The 27145-nt window shown below is 47.4% G+C and overlaps 7 protein-coding genes across 8 annotated transcripts; 3 read left to right on the forward strand and 4 right to left on the reverse strand.

Annotated features, from left to right (window-relative positions):
• Positions 1-282: 282 nt before the first annotated feature.
• gatad1 (GATA zinc finger domain containing 1) lies at positions 283-2164 on the reverse strand. Its single transcript, XM_088319242.1, has 5 exons — positions 1708-2164; positions 1172-1294; positions 1027-1086; positions 760-943; positions 283-592 (listed from the first exon to the last, which is right to left on the reverse strand). Exons 1-5 carry the CDS (start codon positions 1924-1926, stop codon positions 414-416), a joined length of 765 nt encoding a protein of 254 aa, XP_088175368.1. The 5' UTR covers positions 1927-2164; the 3' UTR covers positions 283-413.
• A 412-nt stretch (positions 2165-2576) lies between these two features.
• Positions 2577-3753, forward strand: chrac1 (chromatin accessibility complex subunit 1). The gene is made up of 3 exons (XM_088319244.1): positions 2577-2823; positions 2971-3097; positions 3307-3753. The coding sequence occupies exons 1-3, from the start codon at positions 2671-2673 to the stop codon at positions 3393-3395; spliced, it is 369 nt and encodes a 122-aa protein (XP_088175370.1). The 5' UTR covers positions 2577-2670; the 3' UTR covers positions 3396-3753.
• A 468-nt stretch (positions 3754-4221) lies between these two features.
• Positions 4222-7645, reverse strand: LOC148321908 (uncharacterized). Its single transcript, XM_088319243.1, has 4 exons — positions 7279-7645; positions 5689-5803; positions 4792-5312; positions 4222-4495 (listed from the first exon to the last, which is right to left on the reverse strand). Exons 3-4 carry the CDS (start codon positions 5301-5303, stop codon positions 4354-4356), a joined length of 654 nt encoding a protein of 217 aa, XP_088175369.1. The 5' UTR covers positions 5304-5312; positions 5689-5803; positions 7279-7645; the 3' UTR covers positions 4222-4353.
• pip4p2 (phosphatidylinositol-4,5-bisphosphate 4-phosphatase 2) lies at positions 7239-10619 on the forward strand. Its single transcript, XM_088319241.1, has 7 exons — positions 7239-7499; positions 8326-8474; positions 8546-8652; positions 8933-9056; positions 9270-9322; positions 9621-9711; positions 9818-10619. The coding sequence occupies exons 1-7, from the start codon at positions 7394-7396 to the stop codon at positions 9959-9961; spliced, it is 774 nt and encodes a 257-aa protein (XP_088175367.1). The 5' UTR covers positions 7239-7393; the 3' UTR covers positions 9962-10619.
• A 232-nt stretch (positions 10620-10851) lies between these two features.
• necab1 (N-terminal EF-hand calcium binding protein 1) lies at positions 10852-17167 on the reverse strand. The gene is made up of 13 exons (XM_088278595.1): positions 16955-17167; positions 16164-16188; positions 15451-15559; positions 15110-15135; positions 14871-14968; positions 14291-14427; positions 13312-13433; positions 12764-12840; positions 12525-12572; positions 12300-12412; positions 11669-11746; positions 11350-11441; positions 10852-11083 (listed from the first exon to the last, which is right to left on the reverse strand). The coding sequence occupies exons 1-13, from the start codon at positions 17039-17041 to the stop codon at positions 11055-11057; spliced, it is 1041 nt and encodes a 346-aa protein (XP_088134721.1). The 5' UTR covers positions 17042-17167; the 3' UTR covers positions 10852-11054.
• Positions 17168-18324: 1157 nt separating this feature from the next.
• tmem64 (transmembrane protein 64) lies at positions 18325-24204 on the forward strand. 2 transcript variants are annotated; one of them, XM_088278621.1, is made up of 4 exons: positions 18325-18621; positions 18797-19500; positions 21098-21253; positions 21986-24204. In XM_088278621.1, the coding sequence occupies exons 2-4, from the start codon at positions 18952-18954 to the stop codon at positions 22202-22204; spliced, it is 924 nt and encodes a 307-aa protein (XP_088134747.1). In that variant the 5' UTR covers positions 18325-18621; positions 18797-18951; the 3' UTR covers positions 22205-24204. The 2 variants fall into 2 exon arrangements, with proteins under 2 accessions (XP_088134747.1, XP_088134746.1); XM_088278620.1 differs by having other exon boundaries at positions 18329-18621; positions 18797-19623.
• A 306-nt stretch (positions 24205-24510) lies between these two features.
• tdp2b (tyrosyl-DNA phosphodiesterase 2b) lies at positions 24511-27105 on the reverse strand. Its single transcript, XM_088319011.1, has 6 exons — positions 26763-27105; positions 26557-26678; positions 26176-26334; positions 25768-25859; positions 25454-25572; positions 24511-25356 (listed from the first exon to the last, which is right to left on the reverse strand). The coding sequence occupies exons 1-6, from the start codon at positions 26892-26894 to the stop codon at positions 24874-24876; spliced, it is 1107 nt and encodes a 368-aa protein (XP_088175137.1). The 5' UTR covers positions 26895-27105; the 3' UTR covers positions 24511-24873.
• Between the last annotated feature and the right edge of the window lie 40 nt (positions 27106-27145).

The raw sequence follows: 27145 nt of genomic DNA on the forward strand, positions 1-27145 counted from the left end.
ATGACCATTTTCTTAGTCGTAACTCGAAAAAACTGTTGAGAGAAAATGACTTGATTCTCATATTACGTTTTATCTCGCTCTCTCTCTCTTGTATATAAATAAAACTTTATTTTAGTAAGAATACAGCTTCTTATCTTCCAAAAAAGACAAGAATAAAAACTTCAAATAAGCCACATTATAAAATGTGTTGTTTTTTGGGGGACATGAAAAATGGCTTCATAGACGCACTTTTAATGACACTCATGGAAATGAGCAGTCTGCAAAAAAAGAAAAAAAAAAATCGACATTTCAAGGTTTTTTTTGTGTGTGCACATTTTGCAAACCTTTTTTATTCTTATTTTTTTTTCAAAACATAATTAACACATGACTGTACAAATAGATCCGAGTCTCTGTTCGTTAAAACGGCGGCCACGCTACACGCACTCTTTGACGGCGAGTGCCGGCGTGGGTCCGATTTGCGTCCAGATGTAACCTTTCTGCGGACGCACGGGGACGGTGGGGAACGGCGCGCTCCGCGACTTGAAATATTCGGACGGCGCGTGACACACAAAGTCCAGGTACTCCATCTTCCGGGGCAAGTCCTCCTCCGGACCTCAAAGTAGAAACAAACACCAGAAAATGATTCACCTTCAGGACGTGAAGTTAGAAAAAGGAGCGATGACGCGTATGAAAATCTCATGTCACGCAATTGGATTCCGCTAATAACGAAATCCGTGACCAAGAAATTTGAATTTGATCGAGGAAGTGTCGCCGGCTCACCCAAAATGTAAGTGCCGGCATCAAAGTGGTCTTTGGGGCTGGCCTGCGTGGGAATGAGCCAGGTGAGCGCGGCGCTCTTCTCGCAGTACTGGTCCTGAACGAAGCCTCGGATCTGGGCGTAGTACGCCTTCCCGTCCTCCTCGTCCGTCACCTTGATCACGTCGCCGATCTGGTAGTACACGCCCTGCCGACATGCCGCATCGCTTAGAAAATGCCATTGTGAAGGTGGGGGAAAAAAGTAAATAAAATAAAAATCAGTCCGAGTACCTTGTAAAAGACGGACTCGGCCGTGATGATTGTGGAGACGGATTCGGGCGCTTTGATTGGCTGAGGAGTAGAGATGAAGGTTTGTGGCGGGAAAAAAAAATGTGCGTAGTAAAGCAACATGTGCGCGCGCGTGCGTCATACTTACATTCTTGAGTTTAAAAATGTGTCTCCTGCCCTTGCCTTTGGTGGAGACTTTCTTCTCGGAAGCGGGGGCTTTGTACTTGGTGCTCCGCAGGCGTGCCGACCGCCTGTGGATCTCTTGCTTCGACTGAACAGCACCCAAAAAATAAATAAAAAGAAATGTGCTTCAGTACAGACAATATGTTTGCAGTTTATGACACTTGCAAGTTTTTCATGGCATTTTTTCCTTCCTTCCCTCATACAGCCACTTTTATTCTTCCTGCACTAAAACCTACAGCTGTCGGTCTTCCTTTTCTTGCCTTTTTACTTCTTTCCATCTTGACCTCCCATCTTCCTTTCCCCTCCACCCACTTATTGCTTCTTTCCGGCCTGATCTTTCTTCCCTCGATTCATGACCTCCTGCCTTCCACCTCAGACAATTTTTCCTTTCCACTTCTCTTGCTCCTGACTCCAATTGCCAGGATAGTTAATTTAAAAAGCTTGTACCGAGTGTCCAGAGAATCCAAGTGCATATCTTGCCATGTGGGCCTCAGTGTTTACCTGTTTGCCACCACCATTGCTGGGCTGAGTGCTGGACGACGCGCAGGCTCCCGACGAACCGCCACCGATGCCGGTGCCGGTGCCAGGAGCGGGGCCGGTACTTGTGCTGCTCTTCACCGAGCAATTATTGCACAAGATATCTCCCTGGTTGCCTTTTTTCCACATGGACGATGAGTTGGTCTTGCAAACGGCGCAGCATGGCTTCAGGCCCAGCGGCATCCTTCACACAATGAAGACAAAGATCCTGCTAGATTTTCATCTATAAACGCGATGATGGGACGCCATGCAATGGCGAACAAGACTATAAACTTGCGCTCTTAATTCATCTGCTTGTATGGAGAACAAGACTATTTATTAGAGTAAAATCCATCCACCGTATTCAATAGTGTTTATTTATGCTCAGGTTTAAAAAAAAAAAAAAATCCTTCTTCGTGTCTGGAATTTCGTGTTCTTCTTCTATGTTTTCTTTGTTATGGGTTGGCTGCCACCTATCGAATTGGTGCTTCATAGTCACAGCTGCAATGCGATTTTCGGACATAATTGTATTCTCTCCTATAAATATACAACAAATGCCTGATATTACAAATATTGTCCACATTAATTCCTAAATGTTAACTGATGTTCTCGTGTATGTTTTACAGACGACCAATGCTCTCTTTTGTGGCTGGAAATCGTGTATCTTTATTTTTAAAGAATTTTAAATGGTGCTCATGTACTGTGTGGAGTGTGGATTCTATCTGGGGAAAAAAATAAATAAAACAAGTTTGAATGATGAACTTGGATTTGTAGATCCGCAATTTTGCAGGAATTATGACGTATTTTTCTCCAGCATTTTTACTAGTAGTGCTCCGCTCCAACAGAGGGCGCTGAGGAAGCGTTACCAGCGCGTGTTTGCGACGAAGAAGAGCGCCACAATTCAAAACAATACATGAGAACAAGTTGCGTCTCCAGTCCTGCGCCAAGATGTCTCATGTTAGCCCCGACAAAGACGACCAAGCGCCGGGTAGCAAAAAGGGCCTTTCCCTGCCTATTTCCCGAGTGCGCTTGATCATGAAGAGCTCCCCAGACGTGTCCAATATTAACCAGGAAGCACTTTTCCTCACCACCAAGGCAACGGTAACGAAAAGCATCGCTCATGTTAGCTTCTCGGCTAGCTTCAAGTGCACAATCGCTTTAGTAAAATAAGCGAGTTTGTGACACACTTGATGATGGTGGTTGCGAATTTCTGTCGTAAAGTGCACTATATTGTTTTGTTTCTGAAAGGAGATGTTTGTTCAACATTTGGCGCTGTCGTCATTCAACAATGGCCAAGGAAAAGAAAGTAACAGTTTGTCCTACAGTGACCTGGCTGATGCCGCCGAGGAGATGGAAATCTTCCAGTTTCTAACAGGTGACCCCTCACCATGAACCTTGAGAGAGACTTGTAATGGTTCATCAAAAACGCCCCAAAACCACTCTATAAGTATATTATTCTGCACGTTAAACTGGCCATGGTTACAAAATTACTTTAGCTTGAACGGTGCATATTGTAAAAAGGCAGCGGTATGAAGTGTTCTTGTTCGTACTCTGACAGCATGACTGCTGTTCTCCCCTCCTCAGATATCCTGCCGAAAAAGATCCTGGCCCGCGACTACCTCAATTCTTTGGAGCAGATGCGAGAGGAGGAGGAGGAAGAAGCTGACTTGTAAAACCAAATGGACATCATGTCCGGGACATGAAGCCCCCCCCAAAAGACTGATGGAAGCCATGTTGACTTGGGACCACTTGGCGATCACGCCTTCGGAGCCGCAAAGGGCGATTCTTTGTGAACTCGCAGCTTACATGCTCACTAAAAGCGAGCGGTAGAGACTCATCACTTGTTCAAACATTTGAAATGTATGCCGAGTTCCACTAAGCCGGTCGGGGAATCCAGTAGCGAGCATCGCTGTGACTTATTCTAAGCCTTTAAAACCATCGTTGACGCTGCATTGTAGCATGCTTGGAAATGGAAACACACTTGGGCGGTGCTGTTTGAATTAAAAAAAATAAAAGTCGTTTCACGCTGGAGCCGAATTACTTGAAATTTTTGGGTTGAAGTATTTTTCCACATGTAGGTGGGGGGGTGTAGTTGTAGCGGATGGACATTGTTGCTGATTAAATCTGAATCATTTCACGAAAAGCTTTTAAATCCGCATGTCACAGCCTCACGATATCATTTCAACAACACTCTTAAAATCATCACACGTCAACATTTTGTTTTATGGCGAGTCATCAAAGTTTGCCGCCACCAAAAAACAAAAATGTGATGCAGTTTAGCGTTGCCTATAAATTTGAGAACAACCGGCCAGAACGTAAAGGAAGAGTCCGATTGACTCGCAACACTTTGAACTGAGCCTAAAATGGCCGCTTGAACTTTCCACCAATTGTGTCGTTTGCGGTTTGAGACGTTTGATTGCCACTGCGAAAACGTCAACCTTCGTCCTTGTTCACGGTTTACTGTGAAAGAAATTCGGAATCACCATTTTTTTTTTTACATCCTGTCATGAACGCAGCTCAAGTTTAATAACAAACTGTCAGCTTACAGATCACTGGGAGTGCGATGGGACAAGCCCAACGTCACAAAAAAGAAAAAAGGAGAGGGGGGGCACCAAATTCCAGCGCCGGTGGTCACTGGCGGACAAGCTTGTGGAGTCTGAGCTGCATGTGGAGGAGATTCGCCTCCAGGGTGGACGAGCTCCTCTCCAGGGAGGACGCCAGGTGCTCGCGGGCGGACGCCGACGACCTCGCTCGGGCCAGGTGCTCCTTCAGACTACACACGTGTGGAGCACAAAACGCAGGTGACGCCAAATGGAAGGACAGACGTTCACGTCAAAATAAAGTGAGTCATTTTTGTTTTCATTTCTAAAAAAACTTTTGGGGGGGTAATTTTTTTGCAATTTTAAAACCCCCCAAATTCTTAAAATTTAAAAAACAAAAAACTGATAAAACCTGAGTCTCCGTAATACATCAATAATGTATTATTCTCCATTTTTTCCACTGCAACCCAAAAATTGGAAGAAACTTTTGCAAATTGGTGAAAGTCTGACTTTCAGGAATGTGACTCACGTGGTGAGGACTCCCCCGTCCTTGCCGTCTTTCCTCTTCTCCTCCAGAGAGACGAAGACCTCCTCCATGGCGTCCAGGACCTCGGCCACGCTGCGGTGGTCTGCGAGCACCCCCTGCACGTCGTCGCTGGCCTGCCGCTGGTAGGAGAGCCCGCCTTGGTCCACTCCGCACGAGGAGGTCACGGCCTCCAGGGCGGCCCGGTTCTGCAGCGCCAGCAGGCGGGAGCGGGCCAGCTCCTCGGGCCCGGCCACGTTCTGCCAGCAGATTCCCGGCGTGGACGGCGGCAACCAGAAATGCTGCGTGCAGTTCAACGACCCCGGGGGGCTCGCCTCCGCCTCCGCCGCCGCCGCCGCTCTTGTTGTTGTCTCAGGCGGGCTGTCGGCAAGGAAGCGGTACACGGGGGAGAAACCGGAACCCCATTCGTCATCGGTCCGGTTGTCCTCCTCTTCAACGGCGCACGCACAGAAGGCCAGCAGGAGCCAGGCCCAACTCCACATCAACCCGCACAACATCTCCAAACTCTGAAAGGCACAGATAGTTTTAAAAATGTTTTCCGACGGTTACGGACGGCTTTGTCGACCCACATTGTAAAAATGGATCTAAAAAAACCCCCAACATTTTAAGAAGTGTTTGCGTAATTATGTGAGCATACTCACAACCTCACAGGAACTGTCACAAAAAGCCCCCCCAAAACATACGTCATATGTCATCATAAACATTTTTGCATCATTTCTTCACTTGCCCAGAAAAGAAAAAGAAAATGAAAAGTAAAATGGTTCCCCGGCCGGCCCCGTTTGAAACGACGTGAAGCAAACCCGCTCGTTCGAATTGGAAAAAAAACAAAACGTCGAAACGCCCTGTCTTGTATATTCACTGCCGCTCATCACAAAGACTCGCCTTGCTGTCGGAACTAAATGTCCATCCGTGCTTGCAGTTGACCTTCCAGAGAAAGCTCCAGCGAGCGAACGACGACGTGCGAGAGAGTCCCGCCGCACTCGTCGGCGCCGGCTGCCTGAAGTCATCGGAAAGAATGAGTGTTGATCTCCGGCGTGCGCTCTCCCATTACTGGCCGCCACCAGCAACACCAGCAAAACGTCAACTAATCAAGAGCAGAACTCAAGCGCGAGAGCAAGTAAGTCCGTGATGTTTTCTGGCAGCAAAAGGAGACAAAGACATGATTTGGTTCATGGCATCTTTCCAAGGCCTTTTTAGAAGCTCCAAAACGACACTGGGCGTTTGTCCAACGCTGTTTGGAAACTTTTGTGTGCTGAATAATACCACATGTGTTTATGAATCCCCAAGACGGAAACTTGACTTAAGCACTCTGGAATGAGAAGCGAGTGCAACACACATTTTGGCACACTCCCTGAAATCGATGGAGGAAAACACAGACTGGACACTTCATTAGGAACGCCCAACGGTTTTCCTTTATCATCATAACCACGAGTGTGTGTATAATGCAAAAATATATTAAACACAGAAACTTTTCATATGCTTTCAGGGATCAAATTTTGTATCATGCAATCAAAAGAAAATCATTTATAACTGAGTGAATATTTTGTTCTGCTTCAGGGATAAACATGCATTATTAGGAATGTAAAAAAAAAAAAATATATATATATATATATTGCCTCGGAAATGCTAATTTTCCAAAATAAAAATTTGTTTAAAAAAATTAAATACAGCAGATTGAACCACATTTTACTTCAGGAATTGCACTATAGTCAATAAATAATAATTCTTACAGCTCATCTTATGTGTAGGACAATGAAACCCAAAAAATACTATTTTACTAACTAGAAAATGCAATTCCTGGAGAAATTGCGTGTGAAGGCGGAAAGGCTGGAATTTTTTTTGTGGAATGATTTTGAATGAGACTGAATGTTTTTGAATAATATTGAATGAGGTTGAATGAATTTGAATCATAGTGAATGAAATTGAATGATTTGAATGACAGTGAATAATAGTGAATTATATTGAATCATCATGAATGAAATCGAAAAAAAATATTGAATAATGTTGAATTATAGTGAATGACATCGAATAAAAATGGGGAAAGGCAGTGATTAACGGAATTGAATGATATTAAATCAAAGTCAATTAAGTTAAACGATATTAATCAATTAATACTAGTATTTGAATCGTTCATCAGTGTATTTGAGGGCGGCGTCAGCTGACGTCATTGTGAGGGGACGAGCCAGGTTAAGATTGGCTCGGGCAATTAGTTTTGAATGTGAAGCGTGAGTTGTGACCATCAGCAGCTCCCGTATCAATGTTTTATTCGCTGTTATTTTGGTTATTAAAACGAACAGATTGCATTCCCGACTGTGCATCCTTGATTACTAGGGGCGGGCATTACAGTTATGTTCTTCCGCCATCTGCCGGTAGCGCCTTGTAACTGCGCCCATCGTTTGTTTGCGTGTCTGCGCGCGCGCCTCACTTCCGCCCCTCCCCCTGTTGGGCAGGCAGGCCGTGACGTCACCCCACCTCGACCGCTCCGCTGCTGCTGGCTGTAGTCGGCCGGACCTCGGGAGAAAAGCGCCGAGCCACCGAGCAAGCCTCCGCCGGGAACGGGCTCGTCACCTCCGGCCTTGCACGGACGATGGCCTCCGACGGCGCGGACGAGCGCTCGCCGCTGCTGTCCACTCCCAACTCGGAGAACGTCACCCCCAACGCGCCCCCCTACCTGCACGATGGCAGCCCCCGAGGTAAACTGCGTGCACGGGTGCGACTGAGAGGCTCGCTTGCAGCAGGCAAGGGCGCCCGTGGGTGCGGGGCGTGGGGGTGGTCTTTGGTTGTGGGTGGGGGTCTGCGAGAAGCGCAGCAGCGGCTTCGGGACCAGAGGCCTGCCGCAAGAAATGCTACATCACCTCTCAGCCGAGGCCCAACAACACGATTTTGTTTTATGTTGTTGGATGTCTATCAAGTGTCGTCATGAAAATGCAAACGACTCATCAACATATCGGTGTCGCTGTATCGCATCGCGGATCATCAAGTCGTGCATATCGTTAGCCAAATAGCGGTCATGGCTGAATGTTTTTGGGAAACATGGGGAGAAAAACAAAAGCCAAACCGAAAATAATCCAGTTGCCTTGATTCAGCCTTTGGACATTACCATGTCGTGGATGACTGATAATATCCAGCATAGGTGTCAAACTCTGGCGCCGGGGCCAGAAATGGCCGGCCACATCGTTTGTCGTGGCTTCCTTGATTGTTGCTGAAAATGAAGCAAAATTTAATTCATTTTATTTTTTTTTAATCCAAGTCCCGCAACTGCCGTCAGTTTGGAGCACAAAATGAAATGCAAATTCTGTCGCAGTGTGTTCATAAAAGATGGTTGTTGTTACGCCGCCACAGGGGCTCGCGGTCACGGGCGTCATGAGATGGGCAGACGCCCGTTCTCGTCTCACTACAGACTCTTCTTTACGATTGCAATTTAATACTCGGTTTCATTTGGTGAACAATCGGATTGAAATTTGTTAACGCCGCAAATGAATGAATCACCCAACACTCGATTGTTCCCTTCCTCGAAAGCCGAACTGCCTCCGCCGTACACGGCAATCGCCAGCCCGGACGCGGCCGGCGTTCCCGTCATCAACTGCCGCGTGTGCCAGTCGCTCATCCACCTGGACGGCAAGTTGCACCAGCACGTGGTCAAGTGCACGCTCTGCAACGAGGCCACCGTACGTCGCCGCCGTTCCGCGCTCGCTCGCCATCGCCGCTCGCAGTCTTGTGACTTTTGTTGCGCTCGCAGCCCATCAAGAACCCGCCCACGGGGAAGAAGTACGTGAGGTGCCCTTGCAACTGTCTCCTCATCTGCAAAGACACTTCCAGGAGGATAGGATGCCCGCGTCCCAACTGGTACGCAACATCACTCGCCACGCAAGTTTATTTTGGATTCCGTCATTGCACATTTGTGGGGGGAGAAAAAGAAGACACGCCAAAAAGATCCAAGACTTTGATTTTGCTATTCATCTGGGTCCCCCCTCCCCCAAAAAAAAGATTTAATGGTGCTTTTTTTAACCCCCTCAATTTATTTCAGAGATGTAAAATTTATTGAAATGAAACATTTGCATCTATTTCGTCGATTGCTCCTCTGGAGTCGGCAAAATGAAATGTCATTTCCCGTTTGCCCAAACAGCAGACGCATCATCAACCTGAGCCCGGTGATGGTGATCCCAGAGGAGCAGCCCGCCCAGCCGGCCCTCCCCGTGCAGCCCGAAGGCATGCGGGTGGTCTGCGGCCACTGCGGCAACACCTTCCTGGTACCGTCGCACATTCTTCACGCCGCTGCGCAAGATCAAACATGAATGTTTTGGCAAACTCAACAAATAGTGTTTCTTAAGCAAGTGTAACTTGCAATACCTTCGTCTACCACAAGAGGGCAGAATAATCCACATTGCCATCGTATCATTTTTCACGCGCATCAAATCTCCAACTTGGCTCTGAAGTGGGTCCATTTGTCCATTTTGTTTCAGTGGATGGAGGTGCGCTTCAACACGTTAGCCAAGTGTCCCCACTGCAAAAAGATGTAAGTACACAAACACACATTTTGCAACGGTCAACTTGGCCGCTTCACACGGCGAGTACGTCAAAGAAAAATCAGAGAGGGTGAGAAATCAGTGGATGTCGGCGCCCTCTGCGACCCCCCCCCCCCCTTTTAAACTGCGGCTTGAGCGGCGTCACATTTGAGGCATGTGAGAGCTGAGCCGAAAGTCAAGCGTACCCTGAAGGCCGATCATGTGACCGGGCGAGCGGCAGCAACTGACTTGGCGCCGCGTTTGAGCCGCCTTTGCATGGCCGTGACCTTTCGCCGTGTTTCTTTGCAGCTCGTCTGTGGGCAGCGCGCTCCCTAGGCGGCGCTGTTGCGCTTACATCACCGTGGGGATGATCTGCATCTTCATTGGCGTGGGCTTGACAGTAAGTGGCGCTTCCGACACATCAAGCTGCTCACATTGGCGTGTTCTTTGGTGCGTTGTGTTTTCTGCATTTGTTCCTAACGTTGCTGTGTTGTTGTTTCCGGCAGGTGGGCACGCGGGACTTTGCCCGTCGCTACAACGCCACGTACGTGTCGTGGGCGCTGGCCTACCTGGTGGGCGTCGTCTGTCTGGTGCGGGCGTGCTACTGGGGCGCCATTAAGGTCAGCTACCCAGAGAACAGCTTTGCTTAGGAGGCCCCGCCCCCCCGCGAGCCGTCTGACCTTTTTGCCTTTTTGTCTCTACTAGCTGATACAACACACTGTCGTTTTTTGTTGTTTTTTTTTTTCCCCGTGAATGACCAAATGGAGACGAGCTGCAAAGAATAATGTTTTGCCGGTTGCACTACAGGATATATATTTTTTTCTTTTAATAGGAATTTTTGGTCGTTTTGCTGCTAGTTAGTGACCAGTTGAAGGCCATTTACTGTACGCGAAGGCGTCCGAACTATTGTCACTAGGTCGCCATGTTGGCCAATGTCGTCCTCTGCCGTCGATAGCAATTAACATCACGTTGCGAATGTTGCGAGCAAACCTGTAAAACAGTTTGGCTTGCTGTCATTGACGCGTACTTCGGTAAAGATTGCGTCAACCGGTTTACCTTGCGTCCGTCTCAAGAACCCGCCTCCTGCCTGTGAACTTTTTTTCAAAGAATGTAACCCTGAAGCAATCCTAAAGTAATCTTAAAGTAGCGCTCAGCATCCCGTGGCGCATCCTGCCCAGTAGGTGGCGTATTCTTTTGAATGTGACAGTGAGCGAAACGTGAAAGGATGACTCTTTGTACACATTGCGGAAGGCAAAGGTTGGTTCTTTTACAAACTGATTATTTATCAATAAAAGGACAAAAACGGTTCTTCTGTCTGTTCTAATATGTTGTTTTGGGATTTTTTTTGTGTCCAAGTGATACATTTATTTTTCCAAGTATTACTTGTCTACTCTCTGCAAAAATGTTTTTATTATTTAAAGGTCAAATACGTTTCATTGTGACGGTGAAAATAACGTGCAGTACAACTACTCGTCAACAGATGGAGACAAATGCACCCATTTGAAGGAGTGACGTTTGAAGGTAAAGGAAAACACACATGGAATTTATTTAACGTTTATTACGTTTTAGCAACGTTAAGTACGCACAAAAGACAGTCGTGTGTTGAATAATGTATTTTCTATATAATAATCATGTGCTGCTACAATCTCTAACTCAAGCGCAACAATGACGTCACGCCAAACACGGTGTGGGACGTGCGCGTGTGCGGTCGCGCGCGCACTGATTGTGAGTGACAGGATGCTCTCAGTTGTTGTTGAGGACCCACCATGAAGCTGAAACAGACAGAAACGTCATTAAATATCAATGTCATCATAAAAAGGCATTAGGAAACAAAATGAAGAATCAAGAGTCTTTCAACAAAAAAGCCATAAAATAAATACCATTGCATTAAATACATATGAAGTAAACTTTAATTTAGTAATAAAACGTTTAAATGAATGAAAATGTTTTTAAAGAAATCATTTGAAAGAAAAAAAAAAATGTCAGCGCGACAGTCGTCTGAAATAAAGTGACGTGAAGATCGAGTGTGAGGCGGTACCCGGAAGCAGCATCGTGGTGACGTTCTCGGGGGTCTCCAGGAAGTCCACGTTGGCCCTCTGGAAGGTCTTGCTGGAGTTGCTCTGCAGATGACTACGCAACACGTCCAAAATAGAAGCCATCTCTTTATTTCAAATTCGACTTGCGTGCGCTTCAGCCGCTCCGCCACATGATGGCAGCAGCGAGCTTCAAACGCCTCCAAAAAACATTTTCATGCGTTTCAATGGGAAAAGTCCATTTGAGTTTGCCGCGTGGTCACTGAAGGAATTCAAATGGCGAGCCAAACGTATCAGTGAAGGAGGCGAGGCGAGGACACTTACTTCTTCCACACGTTGTGGTGCTCCCAAAATTCGTAGAGGATGAAGCGCGACTCGTTCGCCAGACGCTGAAACGCCACGCTGCGCAAACAACAAAAGCGCGTGCGTCGTCGTCATTATTCAGCGTTTTCATCACGAAGCACGCACGCCATGTGACGTCACAGCCCCAAAACACTATTGCGTAAACAGCCTGACGTCATGCAGGCCCTTCTCGAGCCTGAACGCGTCGCACTCGCAGCGTCTCGTGCGTGAAATGTCAGCGGCCGCTCGGGGCTGCTGCCTCTCGCCCAAACTCGAAGCGACAGCACAAAGGGAGAGAAAGGGGCGATGAGGGGAGGGGAGGGGGGGGGGGTAAACATGCTAATGGATGTTGCGCCTGACTCATCATGAGCACTGCCACGCATTGTGTGCATGTCATTCGCGTGTTGATTCGTGACCTCTTCAGACTGTCAATCAAAGTCGGGAGCTGTTCATTCAATCATCAAGTCATCCGGACCAGTCGACTACCCCCCGCACCCCCCTCGCAGACCCGATGAAAAGTTCTCGGTGCATCCATCCACTCATCCAATCACATAGCCTTCCTCCCATTGGACAATGTGTGTGTGTGTGTGTGCGTGTGTGCGCGTGCACTGACTGTAGGCATCCGGTCTGGGTGCTGGCAGAGTCCATGTAGTGTCTGAGCGCCACGCGAAACTCGTCCAGCTCTTCCTCCAGGACGGACAGCTGCCTCTGCACGATCAGGATGTGCTGTCCACGCGCACGCACACGCACACGCACGCACGCCAAGACAAAGTGTGAAAGAAAGTGCCGTCGCCATGACAACCACACATCATCAGATGAAAGTGTTGCCGGAACGCACCAGCTTGCTTTCCGGGACGTCGTCTTCGACCGGTTCCAGGCGGATCTCCTGCGGACATGAAACATGTTGACGCGCTTAACACACTTTTTTTCCTCCAATGTAGACATTTTAAGCACGTGCGTCTGCGTGGGCGTGTGTCATTTGTTCGCATTGTTCGACATGCACACGTGTCGTAATATGTCGTAAAAAAAAAAAACAATTAAAAAATGTGACGACCAATGTCGAGAAGGTACAGGCACCTTTTGTTCCAGGCGGTCGATGAGCTTCTGCAGCCTGTTCACTTGAACTGTCCAGTGGCCTTCCTCCTCATACGGACCTGGTACCAAAAAAAAAAAAAAAAAATGGATGATGCTTCCGAAACGTTTTCACCGCTCGTTTCTCTTTCAGATGAGATCCACGTTTAGTCGCCGCCTGTTAGCATCTCTTCTGGATCGGGTTGCCATCGGCTGGCGCCGCTTCTCCAACGGGTCCACTTCTGCTCGACGCCCGCTTGCGACTCTTCAGCTTCTTGTGGATCACATCCTGCTCAGGTCATCTTTTCTTCGGGTTGAGGTCCAGATTTGCTTCCACGTCACTTTGTCAGCTAGCAGCATCTCGTCTGGCAACCAGCTTGTGTCGTTTTTGGATTGGAAAACCACCACCAAGCGACTCTCCTCTTCTTCTAGACGGGCTCCAGATCTGGCGGCGGCTTCCTCGCACCTCTTCTGGATCTCTTCCGGATGATGATCTTCTGGATCAGGTCCGGCTGGCGTCTGCAAGTACGTCTCATTTTTTAGCTCGGCCTTACCGGAGTTCACGAGACTCATGAGCGGGTTGTTGGGCGACAGGCTGTTGTTCCTCTGAAGTCTCCGGTTGGAGCGCCGACCCGACCATTGGATGGACAAAACCTGCGGTTTAGCCGGACCGTGTCTGGAGGAACGAAAGCGCGTTTTAGTGACCAATATTCCCCGCTTCCCGTGTGCTCGTTATTCCTGAACAGAAGCGATGAATTCATTAGCCGGCGACAAGTGAGTCTCAGCGGCGCTCGAGTGTGGGTGGAGGTGCTAATGGCCCCGTTTGTCCGCCCGCGCCGTCTTATTCCGGGAGACGAGCTTTAATTGCTCCGAGCGACACTCGGTCCCGCTCGCACTTCAATAAAAAAAAAAAATAAGCGAAGCGCAACAAGAGGCTTTGGACGTTTTCGTTACACGCGTCTCAAAGTGACCACGGGAAGCAATTTCGAGCGCCTCGCAAGTACACCGCCGGCGCATTCGCAGTCGCCAAGGGGGAATTTTTGGGCCCGTTCCGAGACGAGATGTGATGAGTGACGGCGACAAAAGGAAGAGCGACCGGACAGCCGTAAAAGAGGTCGCCTTTGGAGTTTATCAGGCGTGGAAACAAAACAAGCAGAAATAAGAAAACGTGAGACATTTTGGAGCGGGGAAATATTTGACATCATCCAAAATTTGCCAATTGAAGCGTGAACTGGATTGCCGTAACCCAAGTGGGAAGCATTTTTGCCAGCCAAAGTGCAAACTACAATCGTGAAGCGTGCTTTGACGGAACAGAAAATGTTTTGAAAATGAGCCGCGGTTCGCTTGCGTGTGAATCTCCACTTATCAATAATCCCCCGAAGGGCCGCGCGGGGATGCCGTCGCCATGGCAACGGCCGCGCGTCGACCTTCATCTTTTACTTGTCGGCGGTTCAAAAGAAGCTCCAACATTCCGGCCGCGGGAGGTCGCGTGTCCAAAAAGCAGAGAGTGGCGCGGACGCCGCGTCCTCTCACTTTTCTCGCCGCGTCTGCTCGGCCGTTGTCTCCATGGCGCATTCCAGCGAGCTCTGGAGCGAGTGCAGCTGATTGGTCGTCTCCTTCAGCAGGAAGCGGGTCACAAACTGCTCCAGGTGGGTGGAGTCTTGATAATCCTGCCAATCACAAGGAGGAAAAAAAACAAAAACAATAAGAAGCGCCAAGGTCTAATTCAAGTCGGCCCTCAGGATCGGAATTCGTTAAGTTTCGTTTGAGCGCCGAACGAAGCGCATTTCTTGCTCGATGGCGTCAATCTGAAGCTCATTCGGGAAGCGTTTGCGCTCACGAAAGCCAGAAAACAAAAATAATCTTTGTGAAAGCAAGTTCGAGTTGGTCAGCGGCAACCAAATTTGGATCCGTCCTGTTGAGTGGCGTCACTTTTTTTTTGGACCTCGTTGCCGAGTGTGCGCGTGAAACTTATTGGCACTTTACTTGCAGCGCCCACGCACTCGCTCATCGAGGCGTGAGCCGCAAATAGAGCCTTTGAACGTGTCAACTCACGTAAACGCGGGACGGGCGCAATTCCAAATTTCAATTCCAGTCCGCCAAATAGTCTCACCTTCTTGGTCTTGTCCATGGCCTTCAAAATGGACACGTTGAGGTCCTCCAGAGCCGCCAGAACATTCTTGTACTCGCCCAGGTGCTGCGAGAAGTAGTCTTCAAAGCAAACAAAAAAGAAATGAATGAAATCAAACGGAGTGAGGCCGTGACCAGTTGGCTGCGGGCGCCGGCCGCAAACCGCATCAGAGACCTCGGCCGCGCGTTTGGACGCGATTCAAGAAAATCAAGTTGACTTACCGCAGAGTTCGTCTGTGTCCACGTTGCTGGCGTGTGAACAAACACACACGGTCACATGGTTAAAAGGAATCGCAATTGGGAGAAAAGTTCATTCCAAGTTAGCATGAAGCTAACGTGACTTCATGAGACTCTCGACGGCTTTTGCGTCTTTCCCGATCGCACGGTTTTGAGCGATACTTTGAAAATGCAAAAGCGCCGCCGGCGAAGCACGCGACACGTCTCGCAACGACTTCCGGCGGCAACGGCCTCCGAATATTTCATGCGCTCCGGCTGACTTGCGACTGAAAGATTGAGTTCGACGTCGTGATTGCCGGGAGACGGCGCCGCGGCGGCCCACTCACTCTGTGTGGTGGCTGTCGATGGCGTGGAAGAGCTCCTTCAGTTCCTCCGACGTCAGGACGCCGTCCGAGAAGTAGACCTTGAACTCATCGAAGGACAGCTTGCCGTCGTCTGGGGACGGGGAGACATTTTGCAAAAATTAACCGCAGTCGAATCTCACGCGCCGAAATACTCGGAGACGGTCACAACTCCGGAATACTGAGCGGTCTTCGCCGAGGCTAAAGAAGAAATGCCGGCGAGTACCGTGACGTCTGACCAAATGTGTTCAATGACATTTTGCATTTTGCTCTGAATTAAATATAGAAAATGATGATTGCCAGCCTCGTCGTGTAATCGCTTCTGTCATTATTACCCTATGGTTATAAAAGCCATCAAAATGTGTTGCGGTTTCCTATCCCGTCTGCATCAAGCCACAAAAATTAAATCGAAGCAGCTCAACTCAACTTTTGGACACTTCCTGATTGTTGAATTTGTCGATTTATTTTTTAAAAATGTCGGCCAGTTATTCTATGAGGTTCGTGATCCAATGGGCGCCAGTCTTGCAAAATATTTGGTGATGTTTTGGATGAAAAGCTCGGATGGCGACGGGTCTGGTCACTTTGCTGTCTCCATGGAAACGGGCCATCAGCGAGCCATCATCATCTGAATATCGCCGAGGCGATTTGCTCTCGCCACAATCAAGGACAAGACGAGACGTGACGGAAGACGTGCTTACCGTTTTTGTCTGCTCGCCGCAAGATCTGTAAGACGGAAAAGACAGGTGACAAATCATCAAGGATTAGTGTGCGAGTGCGCGTGCGTGTGCGTGTGCGTGTGCGTGTGCGATCGATGACACGGTCAAAGCGGCGCGTTGTTCAATTATTGAAGTGAATGTCCCACATGGAACATGAAAGCGGGCTGACCGTGTTTCCTTTGAACTCACTCGCTGGCTTGTGAAAATGACATCACACTCGTTGGTGCAACATGAACCCTGACCTGACCCCCGCAAACTTGTTGCTATGACTACGAGCAACAACGTGAGCTACGCATTGGTCGTGTACTGGTTCACATAGTTGACTTCCACGTATTTGAAGCCAGTTTGACCGATCAGCACAAAATTTGGCAGACATGTCTATCGTGATAAGACGCACAAAAAAGTCTGGAGGACCCTTCTCCGAAATTGAACCGGAAGTCGGCCATTTTGCTTTGAATGTTAATTGGCCATTTTGGACAAATCCTTGGAATTTGACAAACTCCCACTCAGGAATTTGTACGAGCCCCAGTCGGATGTACACACACACACACACACGCACCTAACCCCCCCCCACACACACACACACAGTACTGCCGATATAAGATTTCTTGAATGTAATATTTGTTTCATTACAGGAAATCAAATGATATGAAATTCAACTCAACCATCACCTAGCAAAAAATATTGAGTATTTTTTTTCTATTATTGGTTTTAATTTATGGTTTTCTACAAGGCAAATGAAATAAATAATTTAAAGGAAATATTGTACTTACATCAATGAAAATGGACATTCCCTTTTTCAGCTCAATCTGGACGCCAGGCTCCTCGCACACAGGTGGCACTTCGTCACAGCAGTCCATCGTCAAAAATATCCAAAATATTTTTTTTCCTCGTCTTGCAAAGTGCGCAGGAAAGTGAAGGACTGAATGAAGCTGCTTTGCGCTTCTCGTTTTCTGTCGCTGGTCACAAGCAGCCACTCTGCAAGCAGTCAAATTTCCAGACATACTCCCACACCACTTCCGGCTTGAATTCAATAAATGTAATTTTAACCGGAAAATACAAATCTTTCGATGATATTTAGGCCAATTTAACAAGATTATTTTAGATAAACGTGTAAGAATAATTTTGCTCTATGATTTTGAGTACAGACGTCCCATTAACAAGAGTACAAATGAACAAACATTTTATTTTGATAACATTTCAAGCTAATATCCGATTATCTAAGGTTAACTTGATACAAAAGCGTGAGTAAAATCTCTAAAATCCGAATAATCTTGATGAACTCTTGACACACCCTTTTTTTAATTCGACGATCAGACGTCTCGTGTTGTTTTATGCATTTTTTTCTCTTGGAACATGGCGATGATATTATTATGATTTTAACTGCTTTCGTTTCATTTTCTAAATACAATTTTTGCTCTAAATGTCATAGTTCATTTGTTTACCTTCTCCATATTAACCGCCATTGGAATTTCATTTCGAAAAAATAGTCATTAAAGTAATAAAAACCACAGGTGAACTCATAATTACGTACCCATATAAATAAGCCATTGCGCACTGGGCGCAGGTGATAAACGGTAAAATAGCGCCGTCTGGTGGATATTTGCGGTTATACACAAACTTTCATCATTTTCTGTAACCCAAATCATTATTAGGTTCGCAAGAAAAACAAGTATAAAAATGAGCGATGAAACGAAAATAAAAAATATATGCCCGTCCGACGTAATAAAAATGTGAATCTTTTTTTTTTTACGGGTCCACAGACCGGGTCAGAGTCCACATCAGCGTGAATAATAATTAATCAGTGATAGCTCACGGAATGACAAGGCTGCACTGTTTGTTCGAAGATAACATAAGAGTAAGTATATAGAGTTATGTAATACAACGATATTTATTTAGTGTGTTCAAGAGGCCGCGACGTGCTAAATGTATGGCTAGGTTGGAGATTAAAAGCCACACGTCAGTTTATTTAAATCAACAAAATATTTATATTTATATAAAGTGTGAAATTTGTGACACTTTGTGTGTTATATAAAACATTTTTGCGCGTTCACACTGTTGACAGGTAGCGAGAACGCGAAGAAAACAAAACGGCACTCGTGGCCCTGTCTCGCGATGTCGGACGGGAGCGCCGTGATTGGTCCGCCGGCCACCGAGAAGAGGCGGTGTTGTGGTCACGTGCGGGGCAGTTGCTACTCGCTTGGCATCTGGGACGCAAACAGCAGCAACCAGAACAAGTCGAAGAAGATGCGGCGGTAGCGGCAAATGACGCGCTTGTGTCACGTCAGGAATAAAAGCGGAGAATAAAGAGCGCCTTGTGACGTCTTGGAGGGCATTTTGGACCAAATGCTTTTCACAGGTTGGCGGGGGGACTTTAGCCCCGCGGCGAGCCAGCTAGGAGCAAGTCGTGCAGTGATTTAACGCCATTAAGCAAGACAGGGTGAGTCTTAACCAATTCGTCGCAAACCCACGTCTAAATGATTTCTGCCGTCCAGTGACCGTGCCATGATCCCGCGAACGTGTAGGGGTCATGGTGCCAAGACAGGAGATGACGTCACGTTCACCAATTCCCCCCCCCCCCCTGGCACCTGAGCTAAAAGTATTTTTTTAAACAGGAGGACAATTCCTGTTTCTCGTTGGCCACGAATGACGTCTGTCCATTCCAGTTTGCGTCCAGTATGAATGAAAAAGACGCCAGCTGGTGAAAGATCACAGGTGGAGTCCGGGCCGGCTGGCTGGCTGGCACCCACTTCCGTTTGGAAGGCCAAAAATGTCGCTGTCGGGGTCCCCCCCTGGCGCGCAGATGCTCGCCAAACTCGCCAAACACGCTGCCGGCAGGGCACACATGCAGCTCAACCGATGGCTGCACAGGAGCGGCGGCGGAGGCGATGAGTGTGACAAGATGGAGCTGCTGGCGTGCAGCGGGGACGCGGACGGCGACCCCGAGGCGGCGAGCGAGCTCGGCGTGGAGTCCCGGCACCCCTGCTTGGTCACCCCCTTCTGCCTAAAGAGCGCCCTCCTGGCGTGCATCCTCACCGGCCTGTGCTTCTCCTCGGTGGCGCTGGTCCGCCAGCACCTGAAGGACCTCCTGCTGTGGGTGGAGGGCCTCGACAGCCTGGTGGGGGCGCTGCTCTTTGTGGTGGGCTTCATCGGCGTGTCCTTCCCGTGCGGCTGGGGCTACATCGTGCTCAACGTGGCGGCCGGCTACCTGTACGGCTTCGTGCTGGGCATGGGGCTGGTCATGGTGGGCGTGCTGATCGGCACCTTCGTGGCGCACCTGGCGTGCAAGCGGCTGCTGACCGACTGGGTGCTGCACAAGGTGGGCGGCAGCGAGCGGCTGAGCGCCGTCATCCGCGTGGTGGAGGGGGGCAGCGGACTCAAAGTTGTGGCCTTAGCGAGACTCACCCCCATCCCCTTCGGACTCCAAAATGCAGTTTTCTCCGTGAGTAGCCCGAGCTCGGCCGCTCGATTCAGATGGTGCGTTTCGTACACCGAGACGGTTCAAAGTGCTTCACGTCGTTGCAAAATACGAAAGGATCACGTCCGTCTGTAAAGGGAAGCTTTTCTAAGAATTCAAAGCGAAGCAGAAATGAGGAAATTCACTTCTACTGGCGCTTCAAAGGAAAAAAAGTTTCTTTAGTTTTTTTTTTGACTGGACAATTTTCAAAGTGCACAAAGACTCAATTGTCCGTGAGTGGGCGTCGACGTTCTCTGGCATTTTACGACGTAACTATCGACGAACCGTCCCGACTTGACTGTCATCTCTTTGCCGACGCCGGTGTCGCTTTCAAGTGCGGACCCCGCTCCCGACCTTCACGTGCAACGTGATTAAAGCTCGCTTCCCGTGGAGAACGCCGAGGCTTTTGCGTTTGCTTTTGGCGTGTCGGCGAACGGGAAATAGCGAAAATATTTGGCGCGACTCAACAACGTGAATATCGCCACAAGCCTCCGAGGCAGGACAGCGGCTGTCATCGCCGTCTCCGATTTCAGCACGATGTGCAGCGGCGCACTCAGCGCGTCCGCTTGTCTTTCATTTGCCCCCCTTTTTCTTTTTTTTTAAACAATCCTGACTCGAGTAAATAAGAAAGCCCTCAAGTTCCGATAATTGCCACAAGAGAGATGGGCCGACGGCGCCGGCTGTTTTACAATTCCTCACTAACAATATTCATTTGTGGCGGTCAACTGTTGGATTCCGTTCAACGCGCCAAACTCAACGAGAAATATTTCATGTTGATTTGTGTGCAAGACGTTGACGAGATCGAGTTGAGGGAACCATGTTCCATTCTCAAACGCTTTTAGCCTTTTTATTTTTTGATTGAATCCAAGTTATTTACGAGAGTTGTCATTTCTTGCCATTGGCGCTCATGAGCGTTCGTAACGGCTTCAAAGTCTCTTTTGTCTGTCGCTGGCGAACGCGGGGCAGAAACATCGCCAAGAGGATGAAAGGCATTCGGCGCTCGCAGCGCCAAGAAGTTGACGCTCGGGCCTCTGGGCGGCGCACGCGCGTGCTAACGACTCGCTCGTCCAGTCATCACGCGCTCATTCACGCCGAAAAACAAGGAAGACTCGTTTGTCCGCTCGCCTCGCTCGCTTTTTGCCCGCGCATGACACGGCTGGAAGATTTTGCGTCCTCGTTGGAACACGCAGATGGCTTTTGCTTCCGCCTTGACGGCTTCTGTTGGTCGGCGTCGTTTTGTCGTGGTCGCCGCTGTGCGCTCCACCTGAAGGAGCGGGAAAAAAAGCAAAAACATCTCCACAACAAACGTTTAGGCCAGAATCCAGTTTGTAAGACTCCTAAAAAAAAAAAAGAAATCTAATCAAAATCCAAGTCGGCGTCACTCGGACGAGGGAATTGATTGAAATGAGAAGCGGGTCAATTTCCGTTGAGGTGATGCGGTCGTTGATGTGCGTTGCAGATCACAGACGTGTCCTTGCCCAACTACCTGGTGGCATCGTCGTTGGGCCTGCTGCCCACCCAGCTGCTCAACTCGTACCTGGGCAGCACGCTCCGCACTATGGAGGACGCCATCGCCCAGCAGAGCGTCAGCGGCTACTTCGTCTTCGGTCTGCAGGTCGGTCACAAAACGCAAACTTTGTGCTCCGCCTCACCGCTTACATTTCCGGGTTTTGTCTTCTTGCTGAAACATTATTGAATTCCATAAATTTTTTTTTTTGGGGGGGTGGGATGAGCAAATTCACGTTTTGGGGGATTTTTTTTAAGCGCTCACCGTTATTTTCAGACACACCTGCGCCTTTTTATTTTATTTTTTTTATTTCCACCCGTTGGCCTGCTTTTTTTTGGGGCCTTTTTGGAATTGTTTTTGTCTTGTGCAAATCAAAAAGGCGCGTCAATTCTGAAATGTAATAAATGTCTCTCGTTTAATTGGCATGGTCTTAAAAAGGTGTGAAAAACATCTTCTTTGAAGCCTGCAAGCCACCGTCAACCTCACGAGGACGTCACGGCAAAGAGATGCTTCGGAATATTTCCATCAACGCGGCTCGAAATTGATCTTGGAATCCGGCAAATATGCAGCCGGTCCGACCGGAAAGTTGACGTTTGGGATTTGTCAACAATGAACTTGAGGCAAGGCGTGAGAGCGCCAACGGGTCTTTCGGGAATTTGTCCATTTTCAAATACCGACTTTGTGTGTCATCAAAAAAAAAAAAAATCCAAAATCAAAACCTTTCCCACCATTAATATTAAATGTAACCACAAATCCTTCACAAACTTTCTTCGTCGGGGAGAAATGTTTGATTTATTTTCCGCACAAGTGCTGAGTGAGCGGCGGCGTCTTTCTTTTCAGATGGTGATCAGCATCGGCCTGATGTTCTACGTGGTGCACCGAGCTCAGGTGGAGCTCAACGCCGCCATCGCCGCCTGCCAGATGGAGTTGCGATCTTCACACATGAACGGTTCGTCGTCGTCGTCGTCGTCGTCGTCGTCGTCGTCGTCGTCCGCCAACCACGTCGCCGGATTCACGTACTGCGGCAAACGCGCGGCGGCCGTCGTCAACGTGGTGTGACCTTTCCTTGGACGCCGCCAATGCGGACTTGCGCTCTTGGACTTTGCATCGGCACAAAGAAATGCGCGGTAGGAATTTTTATTATTTTTTGTTTTTTTTATTTTGGGACTTTACGATGAAGGGACCTCAAGAGATGTCAATGAAATCACCTTTTGAATGTCAACTTGATTTGTTTTTAGCGTGAAAACAAACGGCCACCTATGCACCTTTCCTACGACGTCGGGTTCACCTAAAAACAAAACAATAATACGAAGATATGATAAAATCATAATAAGGACATTGTTGATATTTTGTGACTTTGTAGTTGAGTGCTTTTGAGTTAAGTGTCTTACGTTTGGGACGGCGACTCGCTCTGATTGGTTGAGACGGACGCAAAACTCAGGAATGTTGGAAGTGTGCAAAGAGAAACCTTTCCCTTCAATTAATGTAAAAAAAAAAAAAATTAACGTCTATGCTGCGATTCTTTCCTTTTTTTTTTAAAGAATGCCGTTCATTCCAGAAAAAAAACCAATTTTTTGTTCGTTTACATATTTCCTCAAGCGGGTTTTAGGCTCATCGTGAAATTCTGCGAATAAATGAAGAAGGTCGTTGTGAAGACGAGAATGAAGTCTTAACATTGTGGGGGAAAAAAGTTGTACATTTGGGCGAAAAGTTAATGTTGCAAAAGTTGCAAATTCACAATGACAAAAGTCAAGACCAGATTGGAATGGTGCAAACTGCAATATTGTGAGAATAAAATTAAGATAAAAAAAAAAAAAATTGTAATATCTTGAAAGCAAAGTTGTCGCCCGACGAGAAAGTTTGACTGATTTAGCGAATGTTGTGTTTACAAAGACAAATGTTTTGCGAAGTTGCAAGTAAAAAATGTGGCAATTTTGAGAATCAAGTTCGACTGAAATATTACCAAGTGTAAAAAAAAAAGTGCAGGAGTTCTGAATTCAACAGGATAGAAGTGGAGGATGACGTGTTGACAAGTCTCCGTTTTAGTTCCGAATCGTATGCGCGAACCATCGACGAAAGAAACGTAACGCTGGTCATGAACAGGACAAAAATTGTACTCGTGCAACAAATTGTACATTTTTTTTGCAATCATCAAATTGAGGATTTTGTAAATGTACAAAAATGGACAAAAGGTCCCAAAACGAAAAATGACTTTGATGTCAAGTTGTCTGACATTTTATTTGCATTTTTCTCTCATATTGCGTCTTGATGGGGGGGGAACTTGGAAGTATTTTGCGTTTACCTCAACAGCCTCACAATTTTTACTTTCCTGATAAGCTGACAATCAACACAAGCACTAGAAAAAAAATCAAAAAATGAATGTGCAAATAAGCCTTTTTTTTTTTTTTTTTTTTGACATGATCGCAAAGTGTTGTGGAAGACACGCAAGGGCTCCTCCATGAGATATTCATCTTATTCTTGTTGTACATTTATTTGATGGCTCACTGCTTGACGGGGCCCTGCGCTCTTGACATTAGCAATAATATTTGCAAAGTTTCATGCAAAAAAAACAAAACAAATTTAATGTATGCCACTGATTTCATGGGCAGGGTGTCCACATTCCCGAGTTTGCGTTACAGCGTTTGCCTTGTTTGCATCCTGCTGCCTCATGAATATTAACGAGCTGCGTGATGACGTCACAAGACCTTGTGATTCACGTGCACACTCACAAAAAAATGTCCGACCTTTTTACTGCCAAGTGCAGAGGGTTTGATTTTTGGTGGTATTGATGCAAAAAACAAAAGATTTGGAGGGCGACTGTCCGAAATGAGTGTTAGTTATGCAACAAGTGACTCAAAAGGGAGGCGACACTTCCCCGGTCGCTATTAAGTGCATTACGATACACACATGCTGTATTTTCTTATACACACACGCAAGTTGACAGTGCATAAATAGACAGCACTTAGATACATACGCACATATTTATGCACAACGTGAGCGACGCTTTGTTCGGTGTTTATTTATGAGACAGAGATTAAAATGGCTTTTATTACAACCTTCTTGACTTGTTTATTTTTCTTTCTAGCATTGAAAAAAATTGTTCCTACCACGTGGCTGCAGTTGTGTGAGAACAAAAAAATGCGTGTTCATTTATGTGAATTTTTCTCATTTACAGGATGAAAATCTCGTTGCACACTTGAGTACAATGACAATAAAGGGATTTCTAATCTAAAAGACGATTTGACGAGAAGAAATAATGGGGGGGGGGAGTTGAAATTGCCTAAAAAAAGTACAATAACTAATTTGTGGAAAAAAAGTTGGAATTTTGGAAGAAGAAACTCTGAAGCAATTGTACAAGAGATGAGAAAAAAGTTTTACTTTTACAAAAGGTAATTGTTGTACATGAAACTAAGTTGTAGTGTGCAAGTAAAAATTTTCATTTTATGAGTATAAAGTTGAAATCATTCGACAAAGTTGCAATTCTGCAAGTTTGAGAACAAGACCTAAAACAATAATTTTATAAAAACATTGATCAAACCGAATTGACATAAAACTAAGTCAAGAATAGAAGCCTTCAACAATTGAATTTGCCGCACTAGCGTCCTCTGGTGGTTGTACGCCAGAATGACACTTTTCCAGTGGAACAACCAACATTGGTGTTAACATGTACTGAGCCAAACATCTGAAGTGCAGGAAAAGCAGCTCAAACTAAGACAACGTTGCACTTCTTATGCGTGTTTGGCGGCGGCGGCGGCGGCAGTTGCGGTGGCGAAGCTGCAGTAGATCCCCCAATGGTCGCTGGTGAAGCGGCCGCAATCGAGCTTCTCCAAGCCCACCAGCGCCATGTGGGCGGGCGCCAGGCGGGCGGCGCCAGGGCGGGCGGCCGGCCGCAGGTACACGCGGTCGAAGCGGCAGCGGCTGACGTAGGTGACGCTCTTGTTGGAGTTTGCGCGGGTGTCCCACGTGTAGCGGCAGTGCTCCTGGCGGCCGAGGCGCTCCCACACGTCGCACGCGGCGGGCGGCAGGCCCACCGCCGTCACCTCCGAGTCGCGCAGGTTGGTGTCGCCGGCGAACAGCACGTTGACGTCGTCGGGCGCCTCGCCCATCCGCCGCATCACCTCGCGCAGCTGCTTCATGCGCTCGCCCGAGTGGCCCTTGCAGCTCTCCAGGTGGGACGTCATCAGCCACACTTTTGCGCCCCTCAGCGTCACCTGACGTCGAGCAAACAGGTTTTTTTCTCCTTAAGAATTCAATGAGCATTTTCTTAAAGGTTGCCGCTGGATTCTGCCCCGTTTGCATCGAGCGTACCAGCGCCAGGAGCAGGTTCCTCATCATCTGCGTGCTCGGGTACGGCACAATGTGACTTTGCAGCAGCTCGACGCGCGTCTTCTTCAGCATCATGCCGGTGAAGTAGCCATCTTCGCTGCCTGAAAAAAAATAAATATATATTGTGGCATTCCTGACCGCGAGATATAACCATAGTCATTGAAATAACTAAACTACGCCCCTCCCAGATTCTCTTCCAACTGCATCTGCAGTTAGGCCACTCTCGCTTTCCGTGGCTCCAAAATATGACACTTACTTTAATAATGGACTTCTGAATATCCCCAAATGCATTTCACCTTGAATGATCATGTAGCTGACAGCACGTCGCTTCAAATAATCCACATATGGCGGAATGAGCTCCTGCAGGAACACCACGTCAGGAGTGTACCTACATGGGGGGTGGGGGGGCATAAATGATGTCACAACTGTATAAAGTTCATTCTGTCTCTAATTTGTAATTAAATTCATGACTTGTTTTATCTCAGACACGGTTTTCGGTTGTTATTTACCGGACATGATTTGGCAGCAGACTTTCAACTTCTGTTTAGCTGATAAAGATGAGTCACAAGACACCCGTCACGTGACCCTCTGAAGAAGGTGAAAGTCTGCTTCAGAAACATGTCCGGTAAACACCTGAAACTGAGATAAACCAACTCACGAGTTTAAAATGAAAAATGTCAGATGCAAGGATGACGGCGTCTCACAGTGCCAAGTAGGAGCACAAGCCTCGAGCGCGCTCGGCCAGGTTCTCCGTGTCCAGGCCGTCCACGTTCCACGAGATCAGCGTCAGCTCCGAGCCATCGTCATCATCTTGGACGGAGACTTGACGCGACGAGCCGGGACTTTCTGCAGTTAAGTCGATGCTGAAATGCATAAGAACCGACGGAAGGTGCTTGTCACATCACTGACGGAACGTTTAGAGAGCATTTTTGTCGCCATGCATATCAAATGTTTTGTTTTCAAATAGCTAAAGTGTATTCGTTTGTTATAAAATGTAGTCTAATTATCACAGAGTATTTTTTAATCAATACAAATGAAAGGACATTTTTGCCGTGGTGTTTTTCTTTTCTTTTTCTCTCATTGACCTTGCTGCTACGGGAACTTTTCCCTCTACTTTGTGTTTCTTGGTTGTTGACTCCTGCTCTAAAAGCCACTGCGCTTCAAACACTTTCTCCATGTCGGCATCAAAGAAAGACTCCAAAGCTCTCTGGACGAGAAGAGACGAGTTAATTTGACGAAGCACAGCACACCATTTGAGAGGAAAAGGGCGAGATGCAAAAGTGGCCAGCACCTCCATGTTCCAGTCGTTCTCCGCCAAGTAGCACTGCGCCACGCCGCTGTCGCTGCCCGTCAGGTTGGCAAACTCCTCGCACAGACGAATCCGGCTCACTTTTACATCCTCGGCGTCAGACGTCGAAGCCATGCTGTCAAAAACCGTCACTTAAATCATTAAAAATACTGTTAACGACCTGTCGTTTATACATTTACAAGCGCGTGAGCCAGTGAAATACTTCCGGGTGCATTTAGCTTTACGTTCCGAGCACGAAAGTCACTAGTATTAAAATTTGGAAACTCTATTCTTGGTGATTAATATTTTATTAACGGTTTAATGGTTTGCATTTATTTATTTTCAGTCACTCATCATATCTAATGTGTGGTTTTGTTTTGTGGTTG

This window comes from Idiotropiscis lumnitzeri, chromosome 16 (assembly GCF_059441095.1).
Source record: "Idiotropiscis lumnitzeri isolate Australia: NSW breed Sydney's pygmy pipehorse chromosome 16, RoL_Ilum_1.0, whole genome shotgun sequence".
In the NCBI taxonomy this organism is placed as follows: domain Eukaryota; kingdom Metazoa; phylum Chordata; class Actinopteri; order Syngnathiformes; family Syngnathidae; genus Idiotropiscis; species Idiotropiscis lumnitzeri.

Excerpts from the sequence above, each read along its gene's own strand:
- gatad1 (XM_088319242.1), bottom strand. The coding sequence starts at position 1,926 with ATGCCGCTGGGCCTGAAGCCATGCTGCGCCGTTTGCAAGACCAACTCA. Across the intron at positions 944-1,026 it reads CCGAGTCCGTCTTTTACAAG|GGCGTGTACTACCAGATCGG; the intron begins GTACTCGGACTG and ends GCATGTCGGCAG. Across the intron at positions 593-759 it reads TGCCGGCACTTACATTTTGG|GTCCGGAGGAGGACTTGCCC; the intron begins GTGAGCCGGCGA and ends TTCTACTTTGAG.
- chrac1 (XM_088319244.1), top strand. The coding sequence starts at position 2,671 with ATGTCTCATGTTAGCCCCGACAAAGACGACCAAGCGCCGGGTAGCAAA. Across the intron at positions 2,824-2,970 it reads TCCTCACCACCAAGGCAACG|GAGATGTTTGTTCAACATTT; the intron begins GTAACGAAAAGC and ends TGTTTCTGAAAG. Across the intron at positions 3,098-3,306 it reads AATCTTCCAGTTTCTAACAG|ATATCCTGCCGAAAAAGATC; the intron begins GTGACCCCTCAC and ends TCCCCTCCTCAG.
- LOC148321908 (XM_088319243.1), bottom strand. The coding sequence starts at position 5,303 with ATGTTGTGCGGGTTGATGTGGAGTTGGGCCTGGCTCCTGCTGGCCTTC. Across the intron at positions 4,496-4,791 it reads GACGGGGGAGTCCTCACCAC|TCTGAAGGAGCACCTGGCCC; the intron begins GTGAGTCACATT and ends ACACGTGTGTAG.
- pip4p2 (XM_088319241.1), top strand. The coding sequence starts at position 7,394 with ATGGCCTCCGACGGCGCGGACGAGCGCTCGCCGCTGCTGTCCACTCCC. Across the intron at positions 8,475-8,545 it reads CGCTCTGCAACGAGGCCACC|CCCATCAAGAACCCGCCCAC; the intron begins GTACGTCGCCGC and ends TTGCGCTCGCAG. Across the intron at positions 9,057-9,269 it reads ACTGCGGCAACACCTTCCTG|TGGATGGAGGTGCGCTTCAA; the intron begins GTACCGTCGCAC and ends ATTTTGTTTCAG.
- necab1 (XM_088278595.1), bottom strand. The coding sequence starts at position 17,041 with ATGGACTGCTGTGACGAAGTGCCACCTGTGTGCGAGGAGCCTGGCGTC. Across the intron at positions 12,573-12,763 it reads TCGACCGCCTGGAACAAAAG|GAGATCCGCCTGGAACCGGT; the intron begins GTGCCTGTACCT and ends TCATGTCCGCAG. Across the intron at positions 12,413-12,524 it reads ACGTCCCGGAAAGCAAGCTG|CACATCCTGATCGTGCAGAG; the intron begins GTGCGTTCCGGC and ends GCGCGTGGACAG.
- tmem64 (XM_088278620.1), top strand. The coding sequence starts at position 18,952 with ATGTCGCTGTCGGGGTCCCCCCCTGGCGCGCAGATGCTCGCCAAACTC. Across the intron at positions 19,624-21,097 it reads TCCAAAATGCAGTTTTCTCC|ATCACAGACGTGTCCTTGCC; the intron begins GTGAGTAGCCCG and ends TGTGCGTTGCAG. Across the intron at positions 21,254-21,985 it reads ACTTCGTCTTCGGTCTGCAG|ATGGTGATCAGCATCGGCCT; the intron begins GTCGGTCACAAA and ends CTTTCTTTTCAG.
- tdp2b (XM_088319011.1), bottom strand. The coding sequence starts at position 26,894 with ATGGCTTCGACGTCTGACGCCGAGGATGTAAAAGTGAGCCGGATTCGT. Across the intron at positions 25,860-26,175 it reads TTGTGCTCCTACTTGGCACT|GTACACTCCTGACGTGGTGT; the intron begins GTGAGACGCCGT and ends CCCCCCATGTAG. Across the intron at positions 25,573-25,767 it reads CAGCTACATGATCATTCAAG|GCAGCGAAGATGGCTACTTC; the intron begins GTGAAATGCATT and ends ATTTTTTTTCAG.